The sequence below is a fragment of the Phragmites australis genome, chromosome 8, assembly GCF_958298935.1.
Source record: "Phragmites australis chromosome 8, lpPhrAust1.1, whole genome shotgun sequence".
Lineage (NCBI taxonomy): Eukaryota > Viridiplantae > Streptophyta > Magnoliopsida > Poales > Poaceae > Phragmites > Phragmites australis.
Genome location: NC_084928.1, coordinates 2,365,460 through 2,377,200, shown reverse-complemented (window position 1 = coordinate 2,377,200; position 11,741 = coordinate 2,365,460). Strand labels below are relative to the sequence as shown.

The 11,741-nt window shown below is 43.6% G+C and overlaps 1 protein-coding gene across 1 annotated transcript; it reads right to left on the bottom strand.

Moving 5' to 3' along the window:
• Positions 1 to 8,098: 8,098 nt before the first annotated feature.
• Positions 8,099 to 11,148, bottom strand: LOC133926230 (single-stranded DNA-binding protein WHY1, chloroplastic-like). The gene is made up of 6 exons (XM_062372045.1): positions 10,726 to 11,148; positions 10,546 to 10,638; positions 10,082 to 10,176; positions 9,353 to 9,426; positions 9,176 to 9,264; positions 8,099 to 8,648 (listed from the first exon to the last, which is right to left on the bottom strand). Exons 1-6 carry the CDS (start codon positions 11,068 to 11,070, stop codon positions 8,535 to 8,537), a joined length of 810 nt encoding a protein of 269 aa, XP_062228029.1. The 5' UTR covers positions 11,071 to 11,148; the 3' UTR covers positions 8,099 to 8,534.
• Positions 11,149 to 11,741: the final 593 nt, after the last annotated feature.

Here is an 11,741-nt window from a genome sequence, read left to right as displayed (position 1 = left end):
GTGATAATCAAAGTGTGATTCACCTTGCAAAAGATGAAAAGTTTCATGAGAGAACCAAGCATATTGATGTGCGTAATTTTTTTATTTGGCTTCATGTGAAAAAGAAAGCTTTGTATGTTGAGAAAATTGGCACAAAAGACAATCTGGCTGATATGTTAACCAAGGTGGTTCCAAAGGTCAAGTTTGAGTATTGCTGGGACTTGGTTGGTGTTCGTGCTTGCCCAAGTTAGCTCCATGTGGAGCTTTGGAGGCGGTGAAGTTGCTACATGTTAATTGGTCACTTGAAGACGAAGCATTTGAAGATTGAACTTTTGGCATCAAGAAGCTTGATGTGTTGGCTCTATGGTTCAATTGTCGCAGAGGTGGAGAATTGTGATTTGTCCAGCTCCTCTTTCACCTTTCCACTTTGGTCCCAGTTTTTCAGTTATGGCGGTCTAACTCGTGCATGTGGCAATTGGACTCCTGGAGATCGTTAGTAGCTTTGGACCTGGCTGAAAATCTTCTAGTGGTCTGACCGGTGAGTGTGGCGGTCAGACCGCCGGGTTGCAGAGGCAAAATGCCTCTAGCGGTTAGACCGGGAAATTGACGGTCTGACCGTTGAAATGTGCGGACTATGGAACAAAACTCGGAGAGGTATTCTCCCGTGAGAGGTGTGTGTGCTCATTTGTAATAGGGAGAGTTAACTTGTGAGAGAGAACTAGGGTTAGGAGACTTGAGGGGGAGAGTGAGATCCACCAAATCTAGCCACAAAAGAGTGAGATTCGTGGGGGATTTGGAGCCTCCCCTCCATTGTTGGCTTCCATTTCTTGTACTTCATCTTCTAGTGGATTGCTTGCTCATCGTTGCCCATGGTTTTTCCCCGTAAGGGATTTTCCACGTAAATCCTTGTGTCTACTGTGGATTTGGTATTTCTCTTGCCATATGTGTTGATTGGTCATCATCTTGCTTGCTATTTGTGCCATCTCTCAAGTTTATGGTGTATGGTTGATTGGCATATGAGGTACGGTAGTGTTCTTTGATATGTTGATGTTGAGATCAAGGGGATTGATGTTCTAGTGAGTTAATAGTTGCAAGTGTATGTTTGTTGATCTATTGGATAGCTTGTGGTGAAGAAATTTGAAGCTTATGTCTTTTTTATTGTTCATGTCCATAGGGTGTTTGATGAAATACTTATGACACATTAGCTCACCAATTTGCCGTGCTTCCGCTGCCCCTCTGCGTTCATAGGCAAAGTAGATAGCAAATATGACCGAGGAACACTTATCTTGTATCTGGTTAAAAAAGGTAGGAGGTCCCTTCGCTGCTGGTTTCTGTGTGCTAAGGATATCCATACACTTTAAAACTATACAACTTTAAATCTTTTACTTAACTTGAAGCAGGCTCTCATTTCGTTTGCAACTCTTAGTTCGTACCCCACCATTTACCTTGCTCAAGCTTCACCACTAATTGTCACATTGTATTTAGAATACCACTGCAACAGTATTTCATTTTTCATAAACCTCAAGGGTGATCAAATGAAACAAAACCCCACATGCAATTGAAAATTGGGAATAGAAGTAAGTTCAAGCTTTGAAAATTTGGATTTATTAACATATCATTACAGTAGCTTGCACAACCACACAACACTTATAATAATGACGCATGTCAATGCTTTTATCAAGCATTGAATTGTGCATGTCAAGAACACAAAATTTCTTTAGTTCCCTTTCGGTTGCATTGCATAAGACCTGCAAATAAGATTTGATTCCTTCCGGTTAAAATATTAAAGCTCTAAACTCATTGGCTCTTTGGTATTGACATGGGTTATTTATTTTTTTCGCGAATATGCAGGAGAGCCACGTATCTTTATATTAAGTATGAGAATAAGTACATAGCCTTACACGACGCCCCAAAGGGGCACCGCAGCACTCGATAATTAGAAGGGAATTACAAGTCGATGGAACAACTAGGAAGAGTAGTAACTAAACTAGGTAATCGAACCGAAGCTATGGAGCCGGACCATGATGATTGATAAGTGCTTAGCCCTGGCTTTGCACCATAGATCTATATCCACACGGATAAGGGACATCAGGATGTTAGTGGAGACTCGATGATTGTTGAAAATAATGTCATTGCGCGACAACCATAACCTCCAGCATGTGAGGAGGACAAGGGAGTCTAGCCTCTTGAGATGCTCTTTCGTCACATGCCACCTCAAGTCAACCCACCAATCGAGAAGAGTAGTCACCTCTATACAAGCATGTATTCCCAGTGTGCGCCACCAGATCTCCCTCACAAAGGTACAATTAAGGAGCGAATGATCTGTGGTTGCCGTCCAGAGCCTTCCATGTAGCCTAATCCAACCGAAGAACTTCACCTTCGTTGGAGCCCAAGATTTCCATATCAACTTAGCCCCCTCGAACCGGATGCACCCTAGGAACATAGCTTGGTAAGCGGATTTTGCCGAGTACTGTCCCTAGGCTGTCCACTTCCAGACAATACGATCATCGACATTGTTCAAGGTGATGGTTTGGAGTTGGTCCCATAACCTTAAGTATTGAGTTATGGCTGCTATGCTCAAGGACCTGGTTATGTCTCTAATCCAGCACTGGTTGAGTAGCGCCTCCCTCACTAATCTGCTCTTCGATTTATTGGTAGGAACACATCGATAAAGATCAGGAGCCATGACCTTGATGGAACCACCGGCAAGCCAAGAATCCGTCTAGAATAGCGTCGAACTTCCATTCCCCACTTCAAATTTAGTGGACGCATCGAAAAGAGTGATAACCTCTAACTCGAGGTGCAAAGGTAGACTAGCCCAAGGCATGGACGAATCGCAGCGCTGCCACCATAGCCAATGGAGGCGCAAGGCTATCCCGGTCAAACAGAGGTCTGTGACGCCCAGTCCACCATATGCAGTCGGTCGACACACACGAGCCCAAGAAAGGGTGTTGCGACCCCTCGTCGTTTCCCTGTCACTTGTCCAAAGGAAGGTCATCCTGATCTTGTCGACATGTTTGATTACCCAGGGGACACCGCTATGGAGATTAGCGTGTGCAGAGGGGTAGAGGACAAGACCGACTTCACCAAGGTCGCTCGTCTCGGTTTGGAGATCATATTCTCCTGCCAAGTAGGCAGTTTGGTGACCACCTTGTCAATCAGCGGTTGTAGCTACCCTTTGCGGAGCTTGCCCACCGTGAGAGGAGTTCCCAAGTATTGGACAGGGAAGGAAGATGACCCACGTGGAAGATTGTCATTGATGATGCCCACTTGCTCCTCAGAGCAACTGATCGGAATGGCATCACACTTGTTCAAGTTGGTGCAGAGGTTAGATGCTGTCCCGAAGAAATGAAGAATATGAAGGTGTGATTGAATGCCCTGAGTGGTTGGTGACATAAAAAGGACGACATCATCAACGTAGAGGGAGCAACGGTGCAAGATGGCGTCTGTGACACCCTCCTCCCCGGCCAGTGCAAGAAGGTGAGCGAAGACATCCATGACCATCACAAACAAGAAGGGAGAAATGGAATCCCCATGGCGCAACCCTCTAGCATGGATAAGAGGTGGTCCTAGTATCGAATTTAGTAGGATAAGGCGCAGCCCTCTAGCATGGATAGCAGGCGCGCGCCTTCGCTCGAGCCCCCATAAGGCCAACCACACACGGGCCTTCAGGGCACCTTCGACCAGCCTTGACGTTGCGTCTCAATTCACCCTTTGGTCTCCGTTCGAGGTCCCGCCAGAGGCTTCGCCTGCACTGATACTTGGCGCCCCGGGTTGACCTTCGACCTCCGTTCGAAGGCTCGCCAGAGGCTTCGCCCGCACTGATACTTGACGCCGCGGGTCGACCTTTGGTCTCCGTCCGAGGGCCCGCCAGAGGCTTCGCCCGTGCTTTCTGAAACATAACTGTATTATTCGTCATTGTACAGTCACCAATGGACTTTGCCTCACGATCCGAAGGGACGCATAAGACCATTCCCCAACACGGTTGTCAAGTTGAAGGCACCATCCTCATCGGATGAAATATGCACCGTAACCGAGAATTGCAGCACACTGACAGGCGCTAAAGAGAGTGGACATCGATAGACAACAACCACACCACCTCTATTCACAGTGGCAGGCAAAAAGGAATATCTCGAGACCGCAGGTCCACACATATCATTGATTAGAAGGGGAGTAAGGACATCGAGCTTCATTTCTTGCAAGCAAACAATCGAAGCGTTGTGATCTGTGACTAGCGTTCGAACAACATGCCGGTGGGCCTCGCAATTGAGCCTCCGGGCATTCCAGTTAAGGATGTTGTAATTATTCATGAGAAGTTGCAACAACGTCAGCAAGATCAGTAGCGTGCAGCGTCGCCTCGTCAATCCGCGCTCTCAGATGCTGCCAGAAGAGCCACGGTCGCTTGCACCTGGCCGGGGAAGAGGTCTTGTATTACCCGAAGGTGGCGATCAGAGAGTGGCTGCTCGAAAAGCTTGGAGTAGGCCTGGCGAAGATGTGGTGTAATCTCCTCGCCGTCCTTGAGGAGTCCCAGCCGGCGCATTAGTAGCAATTCCCCGCGTTTTGAATGGTCTAACCGTAGAACAACCGGATTTCCTGGCAAGGCGGTTGCTCCTTCTTAGGGCATGATTTGGCAGAGGAACACGCGAGTTCCAGCCCGACGTCATCGCGAGGGGGGTTGGGACCTCCCTGGTCAGCCGCCGCACGTGGGCTATTTATATATAGAATAAGAATATAGGTGAGAATGACAATTGGATGTTAAACATTAAAGGAATCGACTTATAACCACGGCATCATGGCATAAAACAGCTAAGATCTCATTAAACCTACTTCTTGGAAGCCTCTCTATTGTTCTTCAAATTCTGGAAAGTCAAATCATCTTCATACAGTGCATTTGCTTATCTAAAAGCCACCATGGAAATGATAGTGAAGAAAAGACATGGTTCCGTAGAGGAAGATGACACGAACTAAATCGAACCGGTCAGATCAGACAACAAAGAAGAAATTAAAACTACATGTTTGCTGTTCAAGGATTGCTGGAAGGAAATCGCTACACTTATTTATGTACTTCAAAGTGGCAAACGCAAACAAGAAAGTGCAAAAGAAAAACAAAGAAATGCAAAATGTCCTACCTTTACTTTTAAGTTGACTCAGTAAGGTCAACTTCAGCAGGTGCTCCAAATGTGCTGTATCCAAATATGCTGCAAAGTACTATAGCACTGAATATCAACTCCAGCAAAATCGGTATCGAGTGATACAGTGCTGTAGAGAGGATATATGCTGTGCATTTACGGAGTTACTGTAGCACCCGTAACACTGTAGTATTACTGTTTATATAGTCTGCCAGTGGGCCCAGAACAAGGAAACGCGGTGGGGTTACTGTATCAACACTGTAGTGGTACTGTTTATAGAGGCTGACAGTGGGACCGGAGAGAGAAAAAGAGGAGTAGAAGGTAGGAAATAGGGTAGCTGCTGGAGATGAAAAAATAAAAGATTCTGTAATAGTGATAAGGGATGATGTAATAGTATTTTTGATGATGAAAATTCCAGGTAGCTGCTGGAGATAGCCTAATGATTTATGTGTTTACACTTTTTCATATCTTTGAGAAAAGTATGTTGACAGTGTGTTCCAATTAACTTGTCTGTATGACTTGTCATACTCATCTTCTTTGTATAGATAGTATCTCTCTTCGGTAAAAGAATTTTCGTTGTTCTATAATGGTAGTAACAATGTGATATAACACAATGGACTCAGCCAATGAAACCACAAAAGGTTACCTCAAGATCAAGAAACATCACAAGTCATATGCATGGTAGATGTGAATGGTATGAGCTGGTTTTAAATCCTGTCAAATGATTAAATGCATTATTTGAGGAAGCATGAATAATGTTGCTCCTTGGTTATCACACTGCCACACTGGAACTGTAAGCCCTACCCTTCGGTCCGACTGTTGCTACTCAACACAGCAGAGCGGCCAATGTGGCTAGTTTTTGCTGTCTGCCCATCACAACCAGAGATTAAAATTCTGCTAAAATTTCAGCAAAATTTCTCGAATTTCGGAGGAGAGAAATATCCAATTCTAGAATTTTCTTTTACTAACATGTGATATCAGAGAGCAGAGATGTAAAATGACCGAAATTTTGTTAAAATTTTGCACCCGTGACCCATTGCGGCGGCATGGCCTTGCCTGTGGTACCACTACCGTGCCACCTCCGTTCTCAATAGGAGCGTTCGGCTATGGCTATGGGCATGCTCTATCACTCGGCGCCGTCGAGCTCAAAGATGAAATAATCAGACAAAAAACCCGGAATTCTAGCTGATATCACGATCGATCGGTGAAAAATCACTGGAGGCGGACCAAACTGAGCATGCTAGCTGCCAAGGAAAGTGGCACGCGCGTTGGCCATAAGAAAAGTATATTGTACCCCTGTTTTGTAGGTTATTGAATTTCACTCTATACCACTATTGAACTTGTATCATTACAGATCAAATTGTGATTATTTGAGAGCGTGTGGTAAATCATCCAGTTGTGGTGCTTTAAAAAAGACACATCGTTGTGTGTCGCTTTCAGTATGGTTCTGGATGACCGTGAAGTCGCTTTCAGTGATACCCCTGGATTGTCTTTCCCTATAATCACTTTTAGTGATGCTCCTGGATTTCTTGACCATTAAAAGTAATGTCATGGGTTATCTTTCCCTATAGATCGAGTTTTTTTTTTAATTGTGACTGTTTCACATTGGTCCAACAACACAGCAAGCATGTTCTATATTCGTCCACTATCTACGTTAAGCATCATTCCTTGTTTTCTAAATCAAGATTAATAGCAAAAGAAATTTAAGGAAGGAAAATATTTGGCTGCCACTATAACTAGCACAGGTCTGCCATAGATGTTCAAAGAATCATGTACATATGCCTTGCCAGTTTGGCACAACCCTTTCACTGACTCTTTTGATAATTCTGATACACAAAAATTATGTGGCATTTTCTAATGCAGATGAAAGGAAAGCATAAGGTACAAAAGGCATAAATAAATTCTTCACAATGTCATGCATTTAATGGGTAAAATGTTGGGTTTTCCATGATATTGCAAACGACAAAGCTTGAGAACAAGCACATGTTTTTAAGCTGAAAACTGACAGAACAAGCTCATGCTTTCAAACTGAAAACACACAGAACGAGTCCAAAGGTGACAAAACTAGTCCAAAGCTGAAAATAGTGATGCGCAAGTCTTAGCTTCTGGATCGGCAATGTGCCTCTTGCCACGATGTCTTTGTTCTCTAACTTCTGCCACCATGTTTACAATGCTGCTTTATGTTATTATAGGATTCTGAAAACATAGTGGTGTACTGAAAATGAATAGGACATAAAGAAATTGATTTTTGTTAGTTTTCTTTCGCCAGGCATGCAAACTGCCCACAGAAAATTATTATTAGTTAAGACTAGAGTAGTCGTTTAATCCATAAAGCATTATAGCCGTGGTTCACATGTCTGGAGCATGTGTGCAGCAATATTTTGGTTTTGATTGAAATCCTAGTCAGGTTAAAAAAAAAAAGGGAATGTACTTCTCTTACCGGAACAAGAAAGGAGATATACACGAGAGACTCATGGATTACTTCATCAGGATCACAATACCAACCATGGCAGCAAGCATCAGCGCAAAAATCTACATTACCTGATCTGCCTTACCTGGCAAGAACACCCAAGAACAGATCTGTGTTACCTGGCCACGGCTGCCATCCTCGCCATCGTCTCCGCAAGCCCCTTCGCCGCTCGCATGGTGAGATTTGGGGGTAGGGTTCAGCCTTATCTGGTGGAGCAACCGGGAGGACCTGAGGGTGAGAGGGTTCACAGTGGGTTTGGGACTCGACTCGACCAAAGGCAAAATTGTCATTTTCATAATGTCTGATAAGTTAATTAACGTAACATCACGGTAATAGTCTGAAGTGAATTTTTTTGGATTAGCAATGGTACATAATGAAATCGAACTTTGTCAATAGCAAATCGTCAATTGGGATGTGTTCTGATGGCAATTAGGGTATTTTCTGATGGCATACAATCAATTTTCTCAGAGAAAAATCAGCGTACGTACAGCTTGAGCGCACAAATATGGAATCCAGCAAATTCATCTAAACATCCATCGGGTAGCAGCGTAGTAGCTTCCAGCAAAGACTGCATTTACAATAATCTAAGGTAAGTATTCCAAGAACGAAATGTCATCCTTTCTCTGGCAGTACAAGTCAAGTCATTTCTCAGTTGCACACCACAAAGAACTGACATGAGGGGCCTTAGCACCTTGGCGTGCAGTCGCTCACTTCAACAACGGGGATTTGCTGCTGCCTCGTAAGTCAGAACTGAGATTTGTTGCAACTCTAGACAGCAGAGAAATTCTGAATAGCAGGAGCCCTACCCCTGCCTGCTTAACTAGAAAGGGAATAAAAGGAGTAACCCCAAAAGGCATTCATCAACTAACCACATCACAGACTACCCGAAAGTTATGCACCAAATCAAACAATATCATCCTTTGAGTTGTGGCCACTCCCTGCATGTGCATCATCGATCACCTTCGCCACTCATATTCAGGTCCGGACTGTGGCCTGTTGTATGGCCGTGAATCCTCGGGTTTGATAGAACTTGTAAATGTGCTCCAGCCCATGAGGTGTGGGATGATGTACTGCACATAGAATAATATGATTAGGTATTGCTTTCATGAATTGATGTGAGTGTTGAATGTTATTTACCTAAAAGATAAAAGGCAAAACATATGCCCAACTGTTTTTGTTAGACCTGAACATGATGAGAATGACTGGCTTTATTGCTTTAGCAACAACCAACATTTGAAAAAATCGATAAGAGTGGGACAGCAATGTTAACAAAAAGAAAAGGACAGGAATAATTCGACAACAAGAAGATGCAGTGAACATCAAACCTTTAAACTTAGTTGTTAACAGGACACATCTACTTTTGCATGTTGCACAAAAGATTACATCAGAAAGTATGTTGATGAGTTTAAATCATGTCATATGTTTATATGTGTAGAATAATATCATATGCTAATATATGCAGAATAATAGAAGTACAACTAAGTGAAATAATCAACAAACTAGAACTCATATAGAATCTCCAAACAATCACAATGAACTGTAAATTGAAGCTCCTATAGAAGGATTAATCATAAAACAGGGGGGATATGCTGCGTACATTGAAAGTCGATACAATGACAGCAAATTCTCCTTTGCTTATGGGGATGTAAATGCTCTCATCAATGTTCAGAAGACGGTTTTGGACACCTAAGAGCAACAGATGATCATAAGATCAATTCGCAAACATAGAGTCAGATGCAAACAGAATTGTAACATTAAGTTGGCGACTACATACTGAGATTGAAAAAGCGACCATTTCCATCTGGTGTCGGCTCGACCTTAAGAACTTTGCGCACTTTACCTTCATCGCTGTTTTTTTATAAAAAGGGATGATAATAAGTTTTAAGGTTTTCATGATGCACAGTACCAACGTTGAATCCACATGTAACAGTGTGCAACAAAAGAAAATATAAAATGAGACTAATGTAATAATGTGATTAACTATGCTATGGACAATCTGATTTAGGAAAGACTCATTGAGCTGACTTGATTACAGATATTTGATGAAAAACAATATTATATTAACCATTAACAATTTTAATATCTGAACACAAATAATACACTTGAAAGGTTAAAAATAGCACTAGCAACAAATCCCATCTTTTCTTAACTAATAAAATGAAGAGAGAAAAAATGCAATGTCTTTTAATGAGCAACAATCATAAGTCCAACTATACTGGATCAGACTATTTCGCTTCAACTCAGAACTCACATACACAGCGCTAAAGAAGTTTCATATGCTGGCACTAATACCTTTTCATATCATTGGACAGACAACAAAAGGTGACGAAATATCTTGCAGATGCCCAGGAGAATTAAGAAATGCAGCAAATTTAACATGGCGGTCCACAATTCTCACGAGACATAGAGAAAGCATGTCACATCATTTACATGCACTTCTGTGAGCTAAACAGATTCACTAGGAAAAGAATGCAAATAATCAGATACATTAAACAAGACCAACCTCCTCCCCTTGAAAGGATCATGAAAGAACTCGCATGAATCTGTTGGACCAAGACTAAGCAAGGTTCCTATCTCCCACACAGATAATGAGAACACCTTCATAGCATAGTATGAAACAAATTCATGTCAGCAACAGTATATGGATATCGCAAATCGCAAGACACATTATTACATTTATGGGAACAAATAATAATCCCGTTAATAAACCGAATAACCAGAGACATAGCAACAATACATGATTCGGGATATGATACAAACCAGCATTCATTGTGATTGTTGCTAAACTTCCAATAGCATATATTTTCATCAAAAACAAGCTTGAGTGCTGATAATTTCTTCCCCATATCAAATGAAATGCGAACCTCGGCACCTACTTTTAAAATCCCAGGCTCTCAAATTGGCGACTTTGTATATGACAAAAGAAGAGGACTGTAAACTAAAAGCCGAACCAATTAGAGCATATACCTGCTTGCGAGTCCAATCATACTGCCGTGTGGCCACGGCGGGCGCGAACTGCAGCAGCACGAACCCCTCTTTCGCCACCTTGTATGCCCCAGACTACAAGTTTGCACACGCACAGAACACCCATCAATGTAATAAGAAACAATGGCGGGTGCACAAACCGCAGCAGCAAACGCCACCTACATCGAGCGGCACGAACTGAGGCGGCCTCGGGTCGAACGACAGCGCAGCCTTGCCCTTGTAGATGGTGTAGCTAGTGAACACCCTCCCTTCCTGCCCGCCGTTCAGAGGCGGCGGCCGCCCGTACCCGTCCCCCCGCGGCGGCGGCGGCGGCGGCGGCGGGGCCCGGGGGTCGAAGTAGTCGGAGTGGCGCGGGGAGGCGACGGAGCAGGCGAGAAGGGCGGCCTTCCTGGAGGAGGTGGCAAGCAGTTCTAGGGTCAGAGATTGCGGAGCCTTGGGATGGAGGTGGACAGGAAGGAGCGGAGGCGGCGGCGAGGGGAGCGAGAGGAAGAGCGGCGGCGGCGGCATTTCGCCGAACGGGGTGGGGACGAGTGGAGGGAGGGGTTTTCGCTTTCGTTGGGAGGAGGGGCTTTATCTTGTGGTCATTGACCGTTACGTTATCGGCTTTGAGCCTATGCGGACGTGGGCCCGGTTGTCAGTGGGAGTCGTAGTGATGTCTATGAGCTTATGGGGCGTGGGCCCACTTGGTAGTGAGCTTGTTGAAATGCCTCTTGGCGTGGGCCCAGCTGTTGACGAATGATGAACCGTTGATCTTATAGATTTGTAGGATTAAAGAGAGGATATTTCGAATAGATGAACCATAGGAGAACATATTTGAATTTTTTATACATGTTCAGTTCTTTCTGAGAATAATAATTATATATCATATTTGTCTTGTATTGATTTGAGCTTGTTGCAAAGAGTATGTGGCTTGCTTATATAGATCTAAATCTAGTCGATGGTTTTTTTTATTCGGTTTCTAATGGCTTGTCACTTCTAATTGCTTGTATCGCTCCTCTCTTGTCTTCTGCAGGGGCCCAGGTCCCCGTATATATAGGGGCGTACGTCCTCTGGATTCTTTATTTTTGTTCTTGAAGATAAATTTCTCTGTTTATAGGATATTCTAGTACATACGGGTAGTTTTCTTTTTATCTAGGGATCTTTTTTCCGAAGATAGTCATATGCCTCGAGAATTATAG

Bases quoted from the DNA above. Each gene is read 5' to 3' on its own strand.
- LOC133926230 (XM_062372045.1), bottom strand. From the start codon at position 11,070: ATGCCGCCGCCGCCGCTCTTCCTCTCGCTCCCCTCGCCGCCGCCTCCG. The intron at 10,177-10,545 runs GTATATGCTCTA...TATGCTATGAAG, and splicing joins ATGATTGGACTCGCAAGCAG to GTGTTCTCATTATCTGTGTG. The intron at 9,265-9,352 runs GTATGTAGTCGC...TGTTGCTCTTAG, and splicing joins TGGTCGCTTTTTCAATCTCA to GTGTCCAAAACCGTCTTCTG.